Source organism: Cladosporium halotolerans (genome assembly GCF_011745625.1).
Source record: "Cladosporium halotolerans strain TM138-S3 chromosome Unknown Sca4, whole genome shotgun sequence".
NCBI lineage: Eukaryota > Fungi > Ascomycota > Dothideomycetes > Cladosporiales > Cladosporiaceae > Cladosporium > Cladosporium halotolerans.
The window spans coordinates 1,100,329-1,121,160 of NW_027191455.1; the positions used below are offsets into that span (position 1 = coordinate 1,100,329).

General features: G+C 54.1%; 6 protein-coding genes across 6 annotated transcripts; 3 read left to right on the forward strand and 3 right to left on the reverse strand.

Moving 5' to 3' along the window:
* Nucleotides 1–932: 932 nt before the first annotated feature.
* On the reverse strand, nt 933–2,612 carry WHR41_01856 (uncharacterized protein; the record flags this gene model as incomplete). Its single annotated transcript, XM_069370462.1, has 1 exon — nt 933–2,612. One exon carries the CDS (start codon nt 2,610–2,612, stop codon nt 933–935), a length of 1,680 nt encoding a protein of 559 aa, XP_069232774.1.
* A 483-nt stretch (nt 2,613–3,095) lies between these two features.
* On the reverse strand, nt 3,096–5,235 carry WHR41_01857 (uncharacterized protein). Its single transcript, XM_069370463.1, has 2 exons — nt 4,615–5,235; nt 3,096–4,410 (listed from the first exon to the last, which is right to left on the reverse strand). Exons 1-2 carry the CDS (start codon nt 5,081–5,083, stop codon nt 3,260–3,262), a joined length of 1,620 nt encoding a protein of 539 aa, XP_069232775.1. The 5' UTR covers nt 5,084–5,235; the 3' UTR covers nt 3,096–3,259.
* A 498-nt stretch (nt 5,236–5,733) lies between these two features.
* Nucleotides 5,734–11,352, forward strand: WHR41_01858 (uncharacterized protein; the record flags this gene model as incomplete). Its single annotated transcript, XM_069370464.1, has 1 exon — nt 5,734–11,352. One exon carries the CDS (start codon nt 5,734–5,736, stop codon nt 11,350–11,352), a length of 5,619 nt encoding a protein of 1,872 aa, XP_069232768.1.
* Nucleotides 11,353–12,064: 712 nt separating this feature from the next.
* Nucleotides 12,065–14,209, forward strand: WHR41_01859 (uncharacterized protein; the record flags this gene model as incomplete). The annotated part of the gene is made up of 1 exon (XM_069370465.1): nt 12,065–14,209. The coding sequence occupies one exon, from the start codon at nt 12,065–12,067 to the stop codon at nt 14,207–14,209; it is 2,145 nt and encodes a 714-aa protein (XP_069232769.1).
* Nucleotides 14,210–15,906: 1,697 nt separating this feature from the next.
* WHR41_01860 (uncharacterized protein) lies at nt 15,907–17,652 on the reverse strand (the record flags this gene model as incomplete). Its single annotated transcript, XM_069370466.1, has 4 exons — nt 15,907–15,933; nt 15,987–16,417; nt 16,494–17,029; nt 17,084–17,652. The coding sequence occupies 4 exons, from the start codon at nt 17,650–17,652 to the stop codon at nt 15,907–15,909; spliced, it is 1,563 nt and encodes a 520-aa protein (XP_069232650.1).
* Nucleotides 17,653–18,640: 988 nt separating this feature from the next.
* WHR41_01861 (uncharacterized protein) lies at nt 18,641–20,494 on the forward strand (the record flags this gene model as incomplete). Its single annotated transcript, XM_069370467.1, has 2 exons — nt 18,641–19,261; nt 19,316–20,494. 2 exons carry the CDS (start codon nt 18,641–18,643, stop codon nt 20,339–20,341), a joined length of 1,647 nt encoding a protein of 548 aa, XP_069232649.1. The 3' UTR covers nt 20,342–20,494.
* Between the last annotated feature and the right edge of the window lie 338 nt (nt 20,495–20,832).

Consider the following 20,832-nt stretch of genomic DNA (forward strand, 5'->3'; position numbering starts at 1 on the left):
CTTGAGGCACATGCGAATAATGCAGTAAAAGTGTACTGTACGGATAAGTCCAGCCGACTGCAGCTCCCATTGCGTGTCTGTACGTTGGGCTGCTGGGGCTTTGAAGCTTCCAGGTGCGACTTTTGCAACTCTTACGAAAATTCGGACTTCGCAACCTGTCGAATTACCGCTAATAATAAGCCAAAAGTGTGAGGAGCTTCACCCGTGCCCTTCTATGGCATGGCATACCTATCAACTGACATGACCGTCAAATGCTGGCGTGTTTGGCGCACGGCAGGCTGGCGCAAAACAAAAACATACAACAGGCGGGATTCCCAGATGGTCACCCACTCTAGTACTAGTCGCCCGGTTCAGTGCTTATGTATGGCAGAGCGGACGGGATGCCCAGTTTTCACTGACCTGTGGTCGTATGTGCTAATGGTTACCACACTGTCAATAATGACCCTTCACGTAAACCCTAGAATTGGTTATGGGAAGGTATTCACTGCTACGCTCGCTTAGTCCATACGAGCAGAAACTCGGTGCGTCCTGGGACCCATGCTTGCTCTGACCATGCCAGACTGACCCTCCGTCGACCGCTTCCTCCTGTCCATGTTCCACTCGCCCCGAAATTTAGCATGACTGCAACCATACAGACCGCAGCTTTGGAAGGAAAGGGTGTACGAAGATCTGGTGTCCGGATACCAGATGGTCTTTCCTATGCTGAGTTCTTTGGCCATATCATCTTGTAAGAGTAGCACAGTCTTAGTGCGTTTGCGTTAGATCTTTCCTCTTTGTATACCGATACATGCATTTTGGGCTACTAGAATGAATTCTAGGTCGGCCCAATGATATTCTGCCTGTTGGCCGAAGCTGTTTTGCGTTGCCTTGAAAGGTCTTTCCCATCAACGCCAGCGCTGCGAAATATTACGACTCATCGTCATACCGAGGACTCATTTCTTATCCAGAGCCAAGATCAACTCGCTCGCCCGCTCAGCGACAGCAACAATGCCAAACATCGGGTTCGTCGTGAACGCTTCTGTGATGGAAGAATCCACGACGTGCAGATTCTCCATTCCCTTCACTCTGGTGTTCAAATCAACGCAAGACCCAATCTTGCAGCTTCCGCTCCAGTGATTCACGTAGCCTCGGGTGTACTGCGAAGGAGTCGTGATGTACTTTAGGATGTCGCTCTTCGATGCTGTCGGAGGGATGTTGAGAGATGTCAGGCCACTGCCTGGGAGGGCTTTGAGAATCTTTGCAATCACGGTAGCGACGGCGTCGGCGTCGGCGGGGTTGCTGAAAAGAAAGTCAGACGCTGGACCCGGCAGACCCTTGTTGTCCAGGACAATGCGAGATTTGGACCTGGCGCCTGAGGTGGCGTAGACGTTGAGGGTCATGGTGTCTTTGCCGGTGTAGCCGAACGAGCCGGCGACGTTGACGGTGCCTTGGACAGCAATGCTGGAGCCGTCGGATTGTTTGACGAGGTCCCACAGAAGACTTGTAGGACCTGCGCTAGCGTAGGGGCCACTGCGAGAGTGGAGGTACAGGTCCTTGTCTGCTGAGATGGGAGAATCGTAATTGAAATTGTAGGATTGGACTCCTGGTCCGGATAGGATGATGAAGGTGTTTGGGTTGTCGTATAGGTGATCGCCAACAGCTGTGTTATTGATCCATTGCGATGAAGCCATGTCGAGCAATTTGTTCGTCTTCAGGCTTGCCAACGAGGTAGGATCGCCGATGCCAGACATCATGAGCAGCTGTGGGCTGAAAAATGAACCTCCGCTGAGGATGATGCGTCCGTTCTTAGACAATTTGAAGGTTGTAGCCTTGCCATTGACAACTGCCTCGACAGCGGTGGCCTTCCCGCCAGTACGCTGCACACGCTTGACCTGGACACCAGACTTCAAGGAGAAGTTTGATCGAGCGAGTGCGGATGCCAGGTATGTCTTTGCTGGGCCACTCCGTTGACCCTTTTCATACGCATAATTGGTTCTTCCAAAGACGCCATCCTTTTCCTCTGGATTGCCGTTGACTGCAATATTCTTGAACCCAGCACCTTTCACCAACCACTTTTTAGCAGCCTCGTAACCGGATTGCAGGTAACGCTTCCCGTCAGCGGATGGAGTGTTCGTGATGGGTTGTTTAGCTTTGACCTTTTCAATAGCGCTCTTCATATCTCTCGACTTCCAGCTCGCCGGATAGTACGTGTCAAAGTCTGATGCAGGCGGCTGGATAAAAAGCTCTGCATTGATGGCACTAGAACCACCAATGGTACAGCCTCCAAATCCACCATTCTGTTTGTTACCACACAAGAGATCCGAGTTGCCACTGAAGATCGAGCTGTATAGGCCTGGTACGTCCACACGCGACAAGTCTGTATCCGCGAGCCAGTCCGGTCGCTCACGTCCGCCAGTGCTGTAGTAGGAGTCTCCGCCCTGCTCAAGAAGGAGTGTTCGCTTGCCGGCTTCGCTCATTCGATCAGCTGCAACAATGCCGGCCGGGCCAGCGCCAACAATGATGGCATCCCATTTGTCGTTTTGTCGTGTTTCCAGGCTGCCTTCAAAAGGCCTAGCGTGAGCAATCTCAAGAAGAAAGCTTAGAGCTACGAGGGCTCGCGATGCAAAAGGCATTGTTTTCGCAGTGAGGTATTTGGCGTGGCGGTACCCTCAGCTGCCGCTGGGAAACAACCCCTCTTATACTTCATCGTCAAGGCGCATTGAGATCTCATCACCGAAAAGTCGCCAGACAGCAAAAGCAAAGGTGAAGCGTCACAAAGGCCACTGCACGGATTAGCTCAGCGTAGCGTTGGTCCATCCAAGGGACGTGGTGCTAAATTTAAATTCAGGTAACACACCTGACTAGCCAGGCTGAAGCACTGTGGCACGTATCTCGTATCTTGCCACCGACATCGTCACTTATGTACTGGCACGGTATGTACAGTACCTCTAGCGGGAGAGGCTAACAAATATAGAATGGAGGTGTTTGGTCATTTGGTGTGCGCGCTGAAAGTAAGCAATGACAACTGATACCAGAACGTTTTTCCTCGGCTCACAGCCTCGGCATCCCAGCGCGTCATGGAACTCGGACTTCACTCTTCGGCGAGAATGGCTGGGTAGAGTAAACGAATCGTTGTTGCTTGAAAATTCTTCATTGTAACAATTCATCCCGTGGTGACCACCGTCATACCAAGTATTAAGAACGCCATGCACATCACAACCGTAAAGTCATCGCCTTTTGATCCCTTTTCAATTTTTCCTTTCCTGGTTTTGAAGAACTTTTAAGAGTAAAGCTTCTTCTCAACGCTACCAGCGAAACCCTGGATGCCACCCTCGAGCTGGGCGGAGGCAGTCCTGTACTCAAACCTGACCTCGCCAGCCTTGACACCCTCCTGCAGCTCGTCGATCGACTTCATGCCGACTTCCTGCAGACTGTGCTGGACACCAGCAGACAGGTAGGGGAGAAATTTGGTGATGCTGCCGCGGTCGAGGACGGAGCCAGAGACACCCTGGGCGACAAGGAGCTTGTCACCCTCGGAGAAGTAGCGGGCGGTACCGGCGTTCTTGGCGGTGTTGCCGGCCTTGTCGGTGGCGCCGCCGGCCTTCTTGTCCTCCATGGCATCGATGGAGCCCATACCGCGGTAGACTTTCCTGCGGAGACCGTCCTCACCGATGGTGTAGCTGCCGGGAGACTCGGTGGTGGCAGCGAGAAGACCGCCCATCATGATGGTGCCGGCACCAAGGCAGAGAGCCTTGACAATGTGTCCGACGTTCTGGATACCACCGTCGGCGATACAGGGGATACCAAAGCGGGCGGCAAACTCGCAGACGCGGAAGACAGAGGTGGCCTGAGGGCGACCGACGGCCATGACCTCCTGGGTGATGCAGGCAGAGCCAGCGCCCATACCGATACGCAGACCGTCAACACCGGCCTCGATGAGCTTGGCAGCCTGCTCGCGGGTGACGACGTTGCCGCCAATGACGTCGAGCTTGGGGAACTCCTTCTTGATCCAGCGGATCATCTCGAGCTGGAAGATGCTGTTGCCCTGAGAGCTGTCGAGGATGACAACGTCAAGACCAGCCTCAACGAGGGCAGTCAGACGCTCCTTGTCATGAGGGCGAGTGCCAATGGCAGCGGCGGCGAGCAGCTGCTTGGTACCGTGACGCTTGCTGGCGTTGGGGTATGACATGTTCTTCATCAAATCGGAGCGCGAGAGGAGAGAGATGAGGTTGCCCTTGGCGTCCACAATGGGGAGCTTGCCCTTTTTACTCTTGCTGAGCACGTCGTTGGCCTCCTGCAGGGTGACGCCCTCACGGCCAGTAACAAGGTCCTTGCTCATGATCTCAGTGACAGGGGAGCTGTCATCGTCGTGGAATTGGACGTCACGAGGGGTGACAATACCGATGAGCTTGGAGCGAAGGTTGCCGTCCTCTGAGAGCCGGTTAGCTTCTCATTCTCGCAAGATAGAGAGTAAATCGAATGCGAGACAGATGGGCAAAGGGATCAGTGTGAGTTTTTCTCCACAGCACCCCCGGCTCGTTGGCCGTGGGCATGCGGTTGAACGAAAGTTAATAAATTTGTTGTTCATCACGCGAGAGCGAACACGAAAGGACTTGAAGGAGATCACGGGCTTACCAGTGACGGGGAAACCACCAAAGCCCCACTGCTCCTTCAGCTGGCGGGCCTCGCGGACGGTGGTGGTGGGAGAGATGACGATCGGGTCAAGGATGAAGCCGTTCTCGAAGCGCTTGACCTTGCGGACCATCTCAGCCTGCTCCTCGATGGAGCAGTTGTGGTGAATCACACCAATGCCACCGAGGAGGGCCATGTGGATGGCCATGTCGGTCTCAGTGACTGTGTCCATGGGAGAAGAGGTAAAGGGCGTCTTGAGGGTGATGTTGCGGGTGAGTTTGGAGGTCAGGTCGACCTGGGCAGCAGGGAAGCCGATGTGGCCGGGCAGGAGCAAGAAGTCGTTGTACGTCTGACCGCCCATCTTCTTCTCGTCCAAGAGATCGTAGACGGAAATACCGTCCTTGGACTCGTACTGCTTGAGCAGCTCGAGGGCCTTGGAGGCATCCTCGACCTTGACGCCGTTGGCAGACATTTCGTCGCTGTCGTGTGACGCGGTGGTGGTAGGTCGGAGGCCGGCGACGGTGGGGAGGGAAATGCGAGAGAATCTGCCCGTTATTACACTGGGTCAGACGGCCTTGAACGTATTAGCAATGCGCAAATCCAAGGACTCGGCGATTGTATAGACTTACCCCAAGGAAAGAAAAGAGAAGAGAAACCGCCGCGCGGCGGAGAGAAATTTGAGTTGCGCGCAGAAGCTGGATCAGCTTATCTTATCGATCGCCGAGGAGCCGGCAGCGGGCCGTGGCGTGGGGTACAGGGTTTGGCATTGGGCGCGCTGATTGGGCAATGTGCCGGCTCAGCGACCTGCAGCGCGGCCGGCCGTTGTTTGTTTTCCCAGCAACACCCGCTGCAGCTTTACCACCAGGGCGCCTCCCGCGCACGTCACCCGCGCGGCCTCAACTGCCACGCCAGGCCCTTCTCACAACCTCACACACCCATTCCAGTCTGTCTATATCGGACTCATTCGCTTGATGCGGCAGGCATACGCTATTCGGCTCGCGATGCGCTGAACATGCTTCCTCGCTGATCCGTCTGACCGTAAACACGACCTTGAATGCGCAGTGCGCCTTCTTTTGACCATCCAAAACATTTTTGCAGCCGAGTGCGGCAACCACACCCAACATGCCGTCTCAGTATGCGCACCCTCAACTCACATCTTCTTCCTCGCCACCACACAATCGCTTCAGAGACCACTCGCCCACAAAGTCCTCGCCGCTCCGTCACACACTGTCGACCCTCTCCAACGGCAGCAGTACAGACGGCTCCTCCATTCCCAGCCGACACAACACCCAGAGTAGTAATGCCTCGAGTGTCTACAGTCAGCACAGCATAGGTGGGCTCAGTGGCTACGATTCCAGCGCGGACCCTTTCGTTAGCCGGGCCCCCGCCAAGCGAGAGCGCAGTGAGAGTCCTGTCAAGAAGAATTCCGCATTCGCTCAATGGGAGGCCCGGGAAAAAGACGAGCAAGCGCAGCAGGAGCAAACGACACCCAGACCGGCGCGTAAGGCTGGCCGGACTGGAAACATGAGCGTGGACCTGTCCCCAAAGAAACTACAGGACGACGACTGGCGGAATGGCTTGGGACGCTCTGAGACCCGCAGTGCTCTCTCAACAGTCGCCCCGAACACTCTTCCAGACTCGCCTTCTCATAGGAGGGGAAAGTCACACAACGACCTGGCGCTCAGGCCTGCAAGTCCCCAGAATAGAGAATCGCCGCCGCCGTCGCCTAAAGCGCCAACCCGAACGCATAATCGAGGGCAAAGTATGGATGCAGGGCTCGCGCTGTCTGCCTCCGTGCCTAGCCTCCACGCAACTGGTACGAGCAATCTGAACAGCATGGCGACACTGTCTCGGAGTGATTCCATGCGAGCCAGTGGTCGCCCAAGGGCAAATGGCCATGCAAGATTCGGCTCTGTCGATTCCTCTGCACCCCACCTGGACGAGAAAGACCTGGCGACACTACAAAAGAGTACTACGCCCCAGTTGCGACATCTCTCGAAATTCGCGAGCGACGGTGCTGAAGACCTGAGCGTGCACACCCCAGAAGAGCAGGTTGTTGGACTTGCTGGAAGGAGGAGGCTGCAAAGGTCGGACTCGACGCGCGCTTCGCATCAAAAGACGCAATCAAGCTTCGGCTCCCAATGGCAAAGTACGCGATGGATGGACACACAGAGGAAGCATCTGCAAGCCTACGAATATCTTTGTCACATCGGAGAAGCAAGAGCCTGGATCGAGGACGTTCTGGAACCAGACAAACTACCGCCGATTGTCCAATTAGAGGAATCACTTCGCGATGGTGTCACTTTGGCCGAAGTGGTCAACCGATTAGTACCAAACATGGAACAAGACCTGCAGGCTCTGCTCGGAAGCTTGCGCATCTTCCGCTCCCCCCGTCTTCAATACCGCCACAGCGACAACATTGCCATGTTCTTCCGATTCGTGTCAGCAGTGGAGCTGCCCGAACTTTTCCGATTCGAGCTGGTCGACTTGTACGAGAAGAAAAACGTACCAAAAGTGATTTACTGTATACACGCACTCTCATGGCTACTGTACAGGCGCGGAATTACTTCATTCACGATATCGCATCTCGTCGGACAACTGGAATTCACAGGCGAAGAGCTGGAAGAGACACAAAAAGGCATCGACCGAAGTGGTGTTAAGATGCCGGACTTTGGTGGCATGCGCAAAGAGCTTGACATTCCCGAGCCCCCGCCACCGCCGGAGCCTACGCCAGAAGAGCTTCTTCGCGAGCAGGAAGCTGTTGTGGAGGATATGCAAAGCCAGATGAGGGGTGCCCTCGTGCGCATGCGCCTTGGAGATGTGATGCAGGACCTCTGGGATGCCGAAATCGACATTGCCATGCTGCAAGCTCGGATGCGAGGAGGCTTTGCGCGTGAGATCTTCAACTTCCGCCACTCCATGGATTCCTCGACGAAGAAATTGCAGGCTGCCGCCAAGGCCATGCTCATCCGGAAGGGTCTCAAGCAGAGGGAGCAAGGCTGGAAGTCGAGAGAAGGAAAGCAGCGCATTGTCAAGATTCAGTCGCTCTGGCGTGGCAAGCAACAAAGGGCCGAGACCAAGAAGATCAAGACTCAGCTGCGCGCACAACGCTATGGCGTCAAGGAGCTACAGGCTGCGATCCGCGGAACTCTCGGTCGCTGGAAGGCTAGCGATACCTGGGAGGAGACTCGCAATGAGGCCACGGAGTCCGCCGTTGCCGACCTACAAGCTGCCGCTCGCGGCGCGATTGAGCGCATGAAGTTGACGGCTGTCATGAACCAGCTCTGGGACGTTGAAGGGGCCATCGCAGAACTTCAAGCCGCCGCTCGAGGATCACGAATCAGGCGTCAGGCCAAAGGTCAACGCGTTGAGGCCAAACAAGCAGCCGTGGACGTCGTGCGTCTCCAAGCAGCTGTCCGCGGTCTGATCCAGCGGAAAGAGCAGCGTCACCAATACGGCGAGCGAAAAATTCATGAGCCGGCCGTTGTCGAAGTGCAGGCTGCGTGCCGTGGACTGGTGACGAGACTCCGGCAAGCAAGGGTGATGGGGGCCCTGCAAGGTCGCGAGGGGCCGATTGTGAAAGTGCAGTCGCTTCTGCGCGCGCAGTTGGCGAAGAAACATGTTCAGTCTCACAAGACGGGGTTGAAGACGGTGGAGGACCAGATCTCAACATTGCAGGCTCTCGCGCGTGCATCCATCTGCAGGGCACGTACTGCAGATGTTCTTGACCAGCTGCAAAACACCACGAAGCAAGCGATTGAGCTTCAAGGTCTCGCCAGGGCAATGCTGGAGCGTAACAGGATCGGCACCCAACTGGCCGAGCTCGAAGATCAAGAGCAGGGCGTCATCAACCTGCAGTCTCTTTCTCGCGCATTCCTCGAGCGTCAGCGTATCTTTGATCAGCTCGTCGAGTTCGAAAAGGAAGAGGATTCTATCAACCAACTGCAAGGCGTTGCTCGTGCCGTCTTGGTTAGAGCTAAAGTAGGCGCCGACCTTGCTGAATTGGAGGATAACGAGGAGGCGATCATCGAGCTCCAATCGGCCACTCGTGCTTTCATGGTTCGCCAACGTTTCGAGGAGAAGCGTGAGCATTACCGTGAGAACATGCAAAAGGTCGTCAAGCTTCAATCATTCGTGCGCGCTCGCCAACAAGGAAAATCCTACGAGTCGCTCATGAAGGGTGCCAACCCTCCCCTTCCGGTTGTTCGGAAGCATTTGCACCTGCTCACGGATTCGCATTTCGAGTTTGAAGGCGAACTCGAAGCCGAGAGACTCCGCCGTCTGGTCGTTGAGCGCGTGCGTGAGGTTGAGCAAGTTGAAGGCTACGTGGAAGGTCTCGATGTAAAGGTCGGTCTTCTCGTCAAGAACAAGATCAGCTTGGACGAGGTAGTGAAGCACCAGAAGCACTACGGTGGCAGTGCGAGTCAACTTCTCAGGAACGGCGGCTCCATTCGCAACAACGGAGGCGGCGTCGACCTCAAGGCCCTCAACAAGAACTCCAGGAAAAAGCTCTCCGGCTACGAGGAGCTGTTCTTCATCATGCAGACTCAGCCAGAGTACCTCGCTCGCCTGTTCTACCAGCTGTCAAGCCGCGGTTTGGCGGACAAAGAGAGCAAGAACCTCGAACGCTTGATTCTCACCCTATTCTGCTACGCTCACAAGAGCAGAGAGGAATACTACTTTTTGGGTCTTCTCGTCGCCTCCGTGGAGGTGTTCATTCGCAGTACAAACCATATCGAGGACTTTTTGCGCTCTCAAAATGGACCCATGCACCAGCGACTCTTCCTCACTCACGTCCGCTCTCCGATCCACAGAAGCTACCTCAAGTCCCTCCTTGGTGGGCTTGTCAGGGATGGCATCTGCGGTCAAGAACACCTGGACCTGGAATCGGACCCTCTCCAGATCCACCAAGCAATCATTAACAATGAAGAGCTCAGTACCGGCCACGCTTCCAGGCGACCCCGCGATCTCCCCCGAGAGACCATCATTCGTGATCCGGAGGTGCGCGCAAGGTACGTTGAGCACCTGCAGGATCTGCGCGACCTGTGCGATGGCTTCTTCCTAAGCTTGGAGGAGACCCTTCACCGCATGCCTTATGGTGTCCGATATGTCGCATCGGCACAATACAATGCTATGCAAGAACAGTACCCGCACGAAGAGCCTGCATACCTGGCAACGCTTGTTGGCAATTGGTTGTGGAAGACGTACTTGCTGCCGGCATTCCGTGAACCCGAGATGTGGGGAGTCATCGACAGAGGCCTTTCTCCTGTGCACAAGCGCAACTTGGGCCAGGTCACGCTTGTGCTCAGCCAGGTCTGTTCTTTTGGTCGCCTCTTCTCTCAGGAGAACATGTACCTGCAACCTCTGAACAGCTGGGTCGGCGAAGGCCTTGTCAGATGGCAGGAAGCACTGCAAAGCCTCTTCGACATTGAGAGCCCTCAGGAGCACTTTGACGCTGACCACCTGTCTGACTTGTACTCGCGTACCAAGCCCACCGTCTACATCAAGCTTTCCGACATCTTCCAGCTTCACAGCTTGATGGCCGACAACCTCACCGTCATTGCGCCTAGCCGCGAAGACCCTATCAAGGAAGTGCTCTCCGACCTTGGCAGCCCCAAGGGTAACGAGGCCGATCTCGGTAACACTGGAGGTGGAGGCGAGATCACTCTTACGCTCAAGTCCAGATACAAGGTGCAGGAAGACCCCAATGCTGAGGCTAGGGCGCTCTTCACTGCGACCAAGCGTCTCGTGCTCTTCATCATTCGCGTTCAGTCTGGCTCCAATCTCATGGAGATTTTGCTGCGTCCGATCACCGAGGAAGATGATGAAAAATGGTTCTCGCTTGTCGACGAAGAACTGGCCAGCAAGGAGTCCCGTTCGCCTTCTCGTAGCCCGAGAAAGGCGTTCCAGCAGGGAGCCTTCGATCCCAGAGCCAGTATGCGCGGTGGCCGAACGCACTCGGTGTACTCAGAGACGGCGTCAGCGGTCTCGGATGAGATGCGCAATAACAACCTTCTGGACCTCGAGCACATGACTTATGCCGAGCTGAAGTCGCAGGCACTGGAGAACATTCTCACTCTTGAGAACCCGTCGACCCCTCCGCAGTACCGTGTCAGCAGACAACACAACTACCAAGAAGTCCTCAATGCCCTCGCTGCCGATATTCGCTCCAAGCACCGCCGCCGCCTCGAGCGTCAACGCGAGTCTGACGCAACCCGCCAGACTTTGGCCGGCCTGGACAAGAAGGCTACATACCTCGAAGAGCAACTGACGAGCTACAACGACTACATTGAGCAATGTCTGAAGACTTTGGCCAACAAGAAGACCGGCCACAAGGCGTTCCGCCTGCCATTCACCAAGCAATGGAACCACGAGCGTGAGTTAGAGAAAGCCGGCCGTCAACCCAAGTTTGGCTCTTACAAGTACTCTGCGCGCCAGCTCGCAGACAAGGGTGTCCTCTTGCATTGGTCGGCTTACCCCACAGATCAGTGGAGTCAGCTGAACATCGTCATCTCCTCAGACGAGGTCGGCGTCTTCCACGTCGAAGCCAGCTCGGGCAGCATGATGCTGCCGGGCGCCAGCGCGAACCTCCTCCTTGACGATTTGCTGCAGGCTCAGTACGACAACCGCAACACCATCGGCGTCTTTGAAGACGGTGCTGGCGGTCAAGAGGCCGGCGCGAAGCTGGCCGTGAACTTGCTCCTGCATTTGGTTTTTAAGAAGTTTTACCGCGATGACTAGATTGATCATTGAGCGGGTTGGGATGGAGTTCCTGTTTCCGTCTCCTTTGCGTCATTTTCGTTTCTCTTTTCTTTTCGTACCGTGGCTGTTCATCATATAGTTGCTTTTACTGCATGCGCATGGGACGACCGTGAAAGGGAAGGGGCACACAGGTATACATACCCGGCTTTTTCGCTTTACAAATGATGAAGGTTGATGACTCTTTTATGAAAGCGCTTCGTATACAAATCTGTTTCTCCATTATCTTTAGATGTGTCGTCACTGCATACTATTCGCTTTAAGCTTATCCCGTTACAGTCGTGAGGCCGTGCGACTTGTCTCAGACAAGCTTCAAAGTCAAAGTTGACGCCCTGCCCAGACCTCGGTACATTGAAGTAGCGCCAGGGGCAGGCTATGAATAGCCCGTTTGCCACGCTCCTTCGCCTCATCAGAATCCTTCCCGCCGTCCAGCCATGGCGATTCTGTATCTAGATGCGCGATTCTTGTTCTCGAATGCGCCGGCAATAGCCTGTTCCGTGTTCTGGTGTATTAGCAGCCGCTGTGAGCACATGCATCATTTAGTGAAAGACAACCTGTTGCCGCGTCTTCATGTTCGTTCCGCTCATTCTTGCATTCACCGCGCAAGGTAGTATTTTACTTCATGTTCGTTCTTGCCTCACTGGTACGATCTGCTCACCAACCAGTCCGACGAATACCGACAACACTACTCCTTATGGCTGAGAACCCGTTCGCAAGACTGTTTACCGCACAGCCGGCCTCGTCAACCATTGCGACTCTCGCACGGTTGGCGCCTGGTCGACAGGATGATGAGCTGGCGATTTCTCTCATGACCTCCAACCCGAGTACAACGACCTACGACTGCATATCCTACGACCGCTCGCGCGAATATGAAAAGACCGAGGTCTCTGTCGACGGAAAGCCAATGGCGATTCCGCAGCCGCTCCTTGAATCTCTCAAAGCATTTCGCCACAAGACCGACCACACTGTACTCTGGGCAGATCTCTTGACTGGAGACACTGCAGAAGAGCGCAGCAAGCAAGCTTCGGTCATGAAGGAGGTTCTGCAGAACGCCCGCACTGTCTACTGCTATGCGGGTAGTTGCCAACATGGGCGCTCGAAAGACGCATATTCCGTAATCCAGACACTGGCAAATTGGTGGCGCCAAGCTGCTCTGCACGCCAATTTCCCGAAAAAGCTCTCAATGGCTACAACCCAACACATGCTGGATGTGCAAACATCACTCCTTGCGCGTAACACAGCCGATCTTCTATTGGAAGACAAGGATCTCTGGAAAGACATTTTTGGCGTATTGTCTTCGCCATATTTCGAGACCGCCCAGGCGATCACTGACATCATCCTCGGGAAGAAGGTCCTGGTCTGCAGCGAAAACGGTTCAATCCCATGGGAGGACTTCACCATCGCTTACAATTCCGCACTCATGATCCTGTCTGCGAATGGAGTCGAGATCCCGGAAAAAGTGCAGAAGCATTTCGTTCAAGTCTCATCGATCCATGTATCGGTCCAGCGGTACGACGCTGGCGAGACCCTTGAGCTTTTTCCCATGCTTCAAACAGTCCGCGACGCCTCTTCACCAGCTGACCCACGAGAGTTGGTCTTCTCAATGCTTCCGATCGTCACTCCTTCCGGTCGTGTGAAGATTCTTGGAAGCAAGCCAGAAGTCTTACCAGCGGCAGACTACTCCAAGTCGGTTCAGCAGGTCTTCACTGAGGCTGCGAAGCACATCATACATGAACGTCAGGATCTTCTCATCTGGTGGAAGGAAAGCCCGCCTTGTGGAAAGAAGATTACTGGTCTGCCCAGCTTTGCGCCCGACTGGTCTGCGGGTCTTTCAAAGGATGTGCCAGCGGTGAGCACCACGAGCGGCTTGCGGATGTGGTGGGACAATGTCAAGACAAAGAAGCGCATCTACGTCGACGATGAGGGACTGCTGCACGTGCAGGCTCACGCAATCGATCGCGTCACCACTGTCTCGCCGATTTTGACCAAGGAGAATTGGCGACGCACGCTTCTGAATGAATGGAAATCCGGACAAAAGGTTCCTGGAGAGTCTCCATCGGAAGTGATGGACAGGTTCTGGCGTGCGCTCGTGCTAGACACTGACGCTGACTTTGGAGAAACAATGCGCGACATCAAGAAGCCCGATGTCATGATGCGTGACAGCTTCCAGAGTATTTTGGCCGAGGAAATGATCCTGGACCATTTGAGCTGTACCCTGGAGCAACTCTCGACTGATCCGAACCTACAAGCAAGGGCCCGCGCCGACGAACTTTGCCGTGACCTTGGCCCTTCGACCGGTAAGAGTCAGGAATACGAGGCACTCGTTCTGCGCAACAGTCTCGGTCGTCGGATGTTCAAGACCCGCAATGGAAAGATAGGGATGACGGCTGTCGAGACGCCTGCGCCCCGCCCAGATCAGCCAGACGGATCCCCAGCACCACCCATGCCCGACTTCAGCTCAACCATGAATGATCCCTTGGGTCGCTCCATGATGGCAGGTTTCCAGAATTTTCTCGCCAAACGCGACGGGAAGGCTGCATCCGCCCTCTCAAAGGCGATGTCAGGGACTCTCCCAGGTCAGTTTCTGCCAGGCGTTAGGTACGGAGACGTAGTGGTGGCCCTGGTCGGCGGCTTTCAGCCTTACATCCTGCGGGCAAAGGATGCTGATGTCAACGAGTCGATCGGGAGCGGCGTGCAAGCTGATTCGCTGTACTCGTTCGTCGGCGATTGCCACTTGCAGGGCGAGATGGATGGCGAGCGCTTCAAGGAGCCGGCAGGCTTCTTCTTCAGTGGCGGCTGGAAGAGCGATGTGCCACTTGTGGATGTCGTAATTTCATAGGGCAGGAAGCTACGGCAGGCTGCTGTGTCTGAAAGGCATTTGTCGGTGTTCATTGGGGAATGGTTTCGGATTCTGGTACGTTGGAGCATTCGGGCGATACTCATAATGCACGAGTTTGACTTTTACGATTACATTCCGTTGTTGCAGGTATTTCCTTCATTAATCGGATATCGGATGCCTCCTATTACAAAAGAGGGACAGACTCCCTAAGTTGCTTTTGTGGTATACTGTGAGGGCCAACTGTCGTACCAAGGGCTCCGAGTGTAGCTCGATGCTATTTATGACAAGAATCACATGCCTCCCGACAAGCCTATTCGTCGATGCGAGCTGCCGTCAGCTGACACGGTGTGGCGAGCCGGAGCAGCCTGCGTAGCCACCACACCAATGAGCACAACGCCCCTGCTACCGGATGTGCATTATGGTCGAATCCTTCTCAGGCGATGCAGTAAGCTTTGACGCTACGATGAAAGCCCAACTCGAATCATTGGAATTGGTTTTTTCGTTCTCTTTATTCCACATTGATGAAGCGTAAGATTGGAGAGCACGAGTGCTTTGATTCAGCAATCATCAGCAAGCCCCTTGCTCTTAAGATAGATACATTGGCGATACACGAAGGTTCAAGCATTGATCTGAAAGCTTGGTGGGCGGTGCTGCGTGTATACCAACACATGCTGATATTTGTCAGAGTCATCAAGCACTCGCCAGATGCGATAATATTCGCAGGGCTGAGGAACCTAGCTACATAGCTATGATGTCGCAGATCAAGGCTGCATCCTGCAACACTGCCTTCTGCAAGCAACCTTTTGTAAGGCCTTATGAAGAGCAAACATCCCCCAAAGATGTGGCTGCATCTGCAGAATCCTTTACACAAGCTCCCTCTACAGCCCAATGCTCTTGATCATGGCCCTCCCACGTTTCCTTCTCCCTGTGCTTCTTGGCTTGCTCATGATCAATGCGTCCATTGAGTTTGCCTTTATCAGCTACATGGTTTCATGGCTTCACCACACAGCAGGAGGCGACTTCGAGATTATTGCACCATCGACTTCCGACAAACTCTCCTTTCCGCTACATGGCAAGCCTGAAGTGATGTATGTCAACCAAGGCCACACAAGCAACGCCGCCGCGGGAACGGCTTTTGTTCTAGTCGGCATTGGCGGCATCATAACACTCACGTTACGCCACCACTGGACAAAAAAGGGCATGCTTGGTACTTTTGTTACCGCGTTGCACCAAATATGGATTCTAACGACGATCTTGTCTGCCTTGTTGACTCTCGCGGCGCTCACCTACACTTTTGTCCTAACCAAACTGCACAGCATACACCACATCAACCTCGACGTTGCAATTTCGCTCGACAACAGACCTTATCCGAACTATGTTGCTTACCCGCTGGACCAATGGACACCGGAGACATGGTTGGTTGGAGTGTTGGAACTGCAGCTTGTGTACCCGGCTGAGAGGAATGACATTGTACGCCAGCTTAGGATAATGAGGGCGTGGAGGTGGAATCTGATCCCGATGTTTCTCCTTGGACTGGGTTTATGTGGGATTGCGGTCTGGGACGGACTGCAGGGGCGAAAGAGGTATGCAGTTGCGAGGCCGGAAGAATTTGAGCTTCAGAAGGGTCGAAGGAGGCAGGCTTTGTGGAAGACAACTGAGGTTGAGTTACTGTTCTACCGATTACCTTCCGTCATTGATCATAGCACGTATCTGAAATGAGGGTTCTGTGATGTGTTTAGTACATGGCAACGGGCAAGGCTGGTAGAGGCCCACATACCTCAAAGTCTGTCATATCCACGGCATCAGTCTCTTCCTGATGAATCTCGTGCCCAAGAGCAGCAGCGGCTGCATCTCTTTGCTTATTGCGACGGATCAATAGTAGCCTCAAAGACAAGGCCAGCACCATTTGTATCACAGAGCACGCAAGAATCGTTTTGCATCCGGTGGGATAAAGTGGTGCTTCTTCTCCGATGAAAGCGTGCGGTCCAATGATGTTGCCTGCGCAATAAGCAAGAAAGACTAAACCAGAAGCAGTGATGCGCTTGGTGTAACCACCCAGGTTTGTCGTTGGCATCTGGAGTGCTAGCACCAAACTGGCGACGTAGCAACCCACCATGTAGTAGCCGAATAGGACGCCGATCTTGTGGTGAGCTCTGTCGATTTTCCACATGAGGCATACACCTATTATCGTTGGAATGAGCCACAGAGCTGTTCATAGTTGAGTACATTAGCACAAGATATTCGTGTAGCCATAAAGATAGGTTCAGTTTGAGACTTGACTTACCCATGACAAGGGTCCTCCAGTTCTTGACCTTGGTGGCCGTGTATGTACCAGTTAGAATCCAGACAACCTGAAATGCTCCTTGAGGTATCCCCAACGCAGTTGTAAGAAGCGGGTCCTTTACCAGTCCCTTGATGATAAGCTTGCCGAAGTTGGCTACTCCACCATTGATGACTTCGTTCAGTAGCACAAACGTTATCAGAATCCAGACTTGAGCATCGATAAACACCTCGCGAATCTGGTTCCACTTGATAGACTTGTTCAGAACTCCCGTTCTTGCCAGACGCGCACGTCCGACAAGGAGTGCCTTCTCTTCCAACGTGAAGAAGCGCGCGGAGAGGATACTGTCGGGCAAGAAGAGTAGAAGTACGACGCCCCAGACGACGGTCATACCGCCACAGACGAGGAAGACAGCCTTCCAGACGGGGAACCCGGTGATCTGACCGAGCCCGTAGCTCAACAGACCACCGAGCATGGATCCAATGCCGTTGCAGCAATAGAAGAGACCGGCTCTGAAAGGCTGGTCCGAGCGGACGTACCTGTGGCCGGCAGTCAGTATGAATTCGTAATTTTCCGAATGAGACACGGCATACCACATAGACACCATCATCATGAAGCAGGTTGTGATAGGCGCTTCGAACCATCCCAAAAGGAAACGGCAAACAGCAAGACCACTGAAGTTGTGACAAAGCGCAGTGAGCATCAAAACCGAACCCCAGCTGAGGACACATCCGCCGACGACCTTACCCATCCGCCACTTCTGCGCCGTGAAGACCCAGGGGTATTCGGCGACCAAGTAAGCGAAGTAGAATATACTAGCGAACCAAGAGTATTGATCTTGGGTGATGCCGGTGCTTGTGAACAGGTCAAAAACCGCCGCGTAAGACATAGCTTGCTTGTCGATGTATTGAAGAACGTAGGTCACCGCCAGAAGTGGCAGGACCACAAGGTCGACCTTTTTAACCAGCCGGCGTTGGCTGGCTGTGTCGCTAAGAAGCTCGTCCAGATATTCATTGCTGAAGTTGTGCTCTCGAAGGAATTTCTCAGTCTCGTCAAGGTCGATGGTTTCACCCTCCGCAATGGATGTGGCTTTGGTGGTAGGTTGGATGACTTTTTCGAGGCTGTGCTTTGCCTTGTCTTGTGAAAGTCTTGATTCAGCCATCTTTACCTAAAGCACTATGAATGCTTGAGATGCTGGCACAATGAAAGAGATGTAAATGTGAAAAGAAGACGTGAAAATAGAAACGTCTACAAGCAAGGACCAACTCCCTCTTATTGTCACACCTTCCGGCTATGTCTTGGTCGTTCCCGGACTCTGCTCAAGGGCACCAAATCCGGTGTTTATCTCGTGGCAAGCATGTAGATGCGGGGATATCGCAGACAAAGCCCCGCAAGTATCAGATAGGCACATGATAGGGAAACCTGCGAGTCAGTGTCAACAAAAGGTAACGCTCCTTTGCCCTATCATTGATCAAGAAGTCTTGGAAACGGCCCACTCCAAGACTTGTTGGCCGGTGGCCGGGGGTATACGACGAAGCTACTCAGCATCTTGATAGAAATTAGGCGAAGGAGAGAGCGCCAGCCACGACGTCGCCACGTGGACGGGGTGCGAAGGATGCGATGGATCTATTCCCAGAGACAAGAGGTGTGTGTGGAATGGTCATTTGGTCGTCACGGCTGAGCGTGTGCTTTCAAGCTCGGCCGACGTATCAGGCCCTTGAAGATGGTGAAGGAAGGGAAGTGTTCCCTGTTCTCGGCTTGATATAGATAGCCTATCTAATTCCCCGGCCGGATAAGCTGCTGGTATCTGCCGTGGGGTTACATTGCGGCTGGCCGCTCCCTGATTTGGCGGGCTTCTTCCGGCATCGGTGCTTGCCCGAGACGTCGGCTTCTGGCGTGATCGACGCAGTCAATACAAGACACGACTACTGCTCACCATGGCACTATCCGGGCACATTATTCGGCTTCTTCCACTGTATTGGAGACGTTGCGCCAAGATCGGAAGGTATTGGCTGGACCTCACGAGACGATAGACATCGACTGCACGCAAAGGCCTACTCGTTGCATCAACGGAAATCAACATCGTTCAACAGACTCCTGAGAAAACGACATAAATTTAGAGCACATTACTCCGAACCGTTGGTCGTACAATGGGTGCCGCAAAGAATGCCATCAATCCGGTTATCAAGCTTCCTCAGGGCACAGTCATCGGACTGACATTGGAAGAATCGCTACCCAAACCGATTGATGCTTTTCGAGGCATACCCTATGCCTTACCACCAACAGGTGACCGCCGCTTCAGGCCGGCGGTCAAAGTTGCATCGAATCCAGATAATGTAATCGATGCCTCTCGGTATGGCCCGGCTGCTCCAGGCAAGCCTTTGTTGGCCGGAGGACCCAAGCTGGAGTACAGCGAAGACTGCCTCACCGCAAACGTTTTCCGACCAAGCACTCCTTCTACCGAGAATGTGTCGAAGCTTCCCGTCGCCATATATATACACGGTGGTGCCTTTAACAGAGGTACCTCCGGTATGCATAACACTGCGTCGATGGTTGCTTGGTCCGAAGCACCGATTGTTGCCGTCTCGTTCAATTACCGGATTGGTGCTCTTGGTTTCTTACCTTCGGCTCTGACAGCTAAAGAAGGCTCTCTGAACCTCGGTCTGAGAGACCAGATCGTTCTCTTTGAGTGGGTAAAAGAAAACATTGGCGCATTTGGCGGTGATCCAGACAACGTCACGCTCGTCGGTCTTTCGGCAGGCGCACATTCTGTAAGTTGATTGTTCGTTCGTGCTTATCATGATCTGACGTGGGATTTCTTACAGATCGGGCATCACCTCATGCACTTCACTGAGGGCAAGACGCCGCTGTTCGACCGTGTAGTGATCGAGTCCGGAGCACCAACATCGCGAGCAGTACGTCCGTACGATGCATCCATCCACGAAGAGCAATTCAAAGACTTCTTGGAAGCCACGGGATGTCGTAAAGATTGCCCAGAAGATGAAATTTTCCCGTACCTCAGATCTCTGCCATCGGAAGTCGTCACAGCCGCCCAGACCGCCGTCTTCGACAAGTACAACCCCTCGCTCCGATGGGCCTTCCAGCCCATCATAGACGGAGACATCATTCCCCGACCACCTCTCGAGACCTGGCTCTCTGGAAAATGGCACAAAGTCCCCATCATGACCGGCTTTAACCGCAATGAAGGCTCGCTGTACGTCGACAAGCAGATGTCCAATCCAGAGCAATTCACGGATTTCTTCGCAAAGTTGCTGCCGCTACTCAGCCCTTCGGACATTGAAACCATCGACGCGCTCTACCCCAACCCTTCGAGAGACGCCCATTCTCCGTACCTGGAAGACAGGAAAGGCGTGGGCGCGCAGTACAAGCGCATCGAAGCCGCGTACGCCCACTACGCGTACGTTGCGCCCGTCCGCCAGACGGCTGAGCTGGCTTCGAAAGCGGCGTCTGCGCCGGTCTATCTCTATCAGTGGGCGCTGGATTCATCGATCATCGAGGGTGCGCGCCACGGAGACAACATGCGGTACGAAGTCGTCGATCCTACTGTGGTCAAGATATCGGCCGCGCAGAGAGATATCGCCAGAACCACAAACGCTTATATAACCAGCTTCATTGCCACTGGTGACCCGAACAAGATCGTTCCGAAAGACCTGCCGCTGCCGCAGTGGGCGCCGTACACGGCGGAGGCGCCTAAGGCGATGGTGTTTGGTGCGGAAAACAAGGAGCTCGTGGGCGGTGAGGCCGGTCCTGCGGCGCAGTTGCTGGATGATACGTGGGGACGCAAGGAGTCGGAGTTTTGGTGGAGTAAGGTGGAGCTGTCACAGCAATAGTGAGTGACTTAAAGTCTTGGTGATGGATTGTCTAGTTCACCCAGGTCTTGGGAGTCGGCGTAGAGTCCATCCGAACCCGGTGAAGCGCTGGACCGGCATCGGATATTGCTCGTCATACACCCAAGTATGGAAATCGCGAAAAGATCAATGAGATGAGATGTCTCGCTCTCTGTTGTCAGATCGTATATTGACCTTGCAATGCTGAATACTAGCTGGCCTCTACGTCACGCACGATACAGGGGGACACGGCAGACGGGCTGCATTCTCCATGACACTGTTGGGGTGGCGTGACATCAAACAAGCTCGCCCTGGCGCGCTTGAAAATATTGGCACACGCAGAAGGCTGGCTGCATGCAACGCTTGAGTGGTTACGATTGGCAATCGATTAACATCCGAGTGCACAATCTAACTATTGCGGTGAAAGTTTTAGACAGGCGGTTACTGTTGTTTGCGACCAGCAGGCAAGGCGATGCAATGCAAGTCGGGGAGCC

Bases quoted from the DNA above. Each gene is read 5' to 3' on its own strand.
- WHR41_01857 (XM_069370463.1), bottom strand. From the start codon at position 5,083: ATGTCTGCCAACGGCGTCAAGGTCGAGGATGCCTCCAAGGCCCTCGAG. The intron at 4,411-4,614 runs GTAAGCCCGTGA...ACCGGCTCTCAG, and splicing joins TGGTGGTTTCCCCGTCACTG to AGGACGGCAACCTTCGCTCC.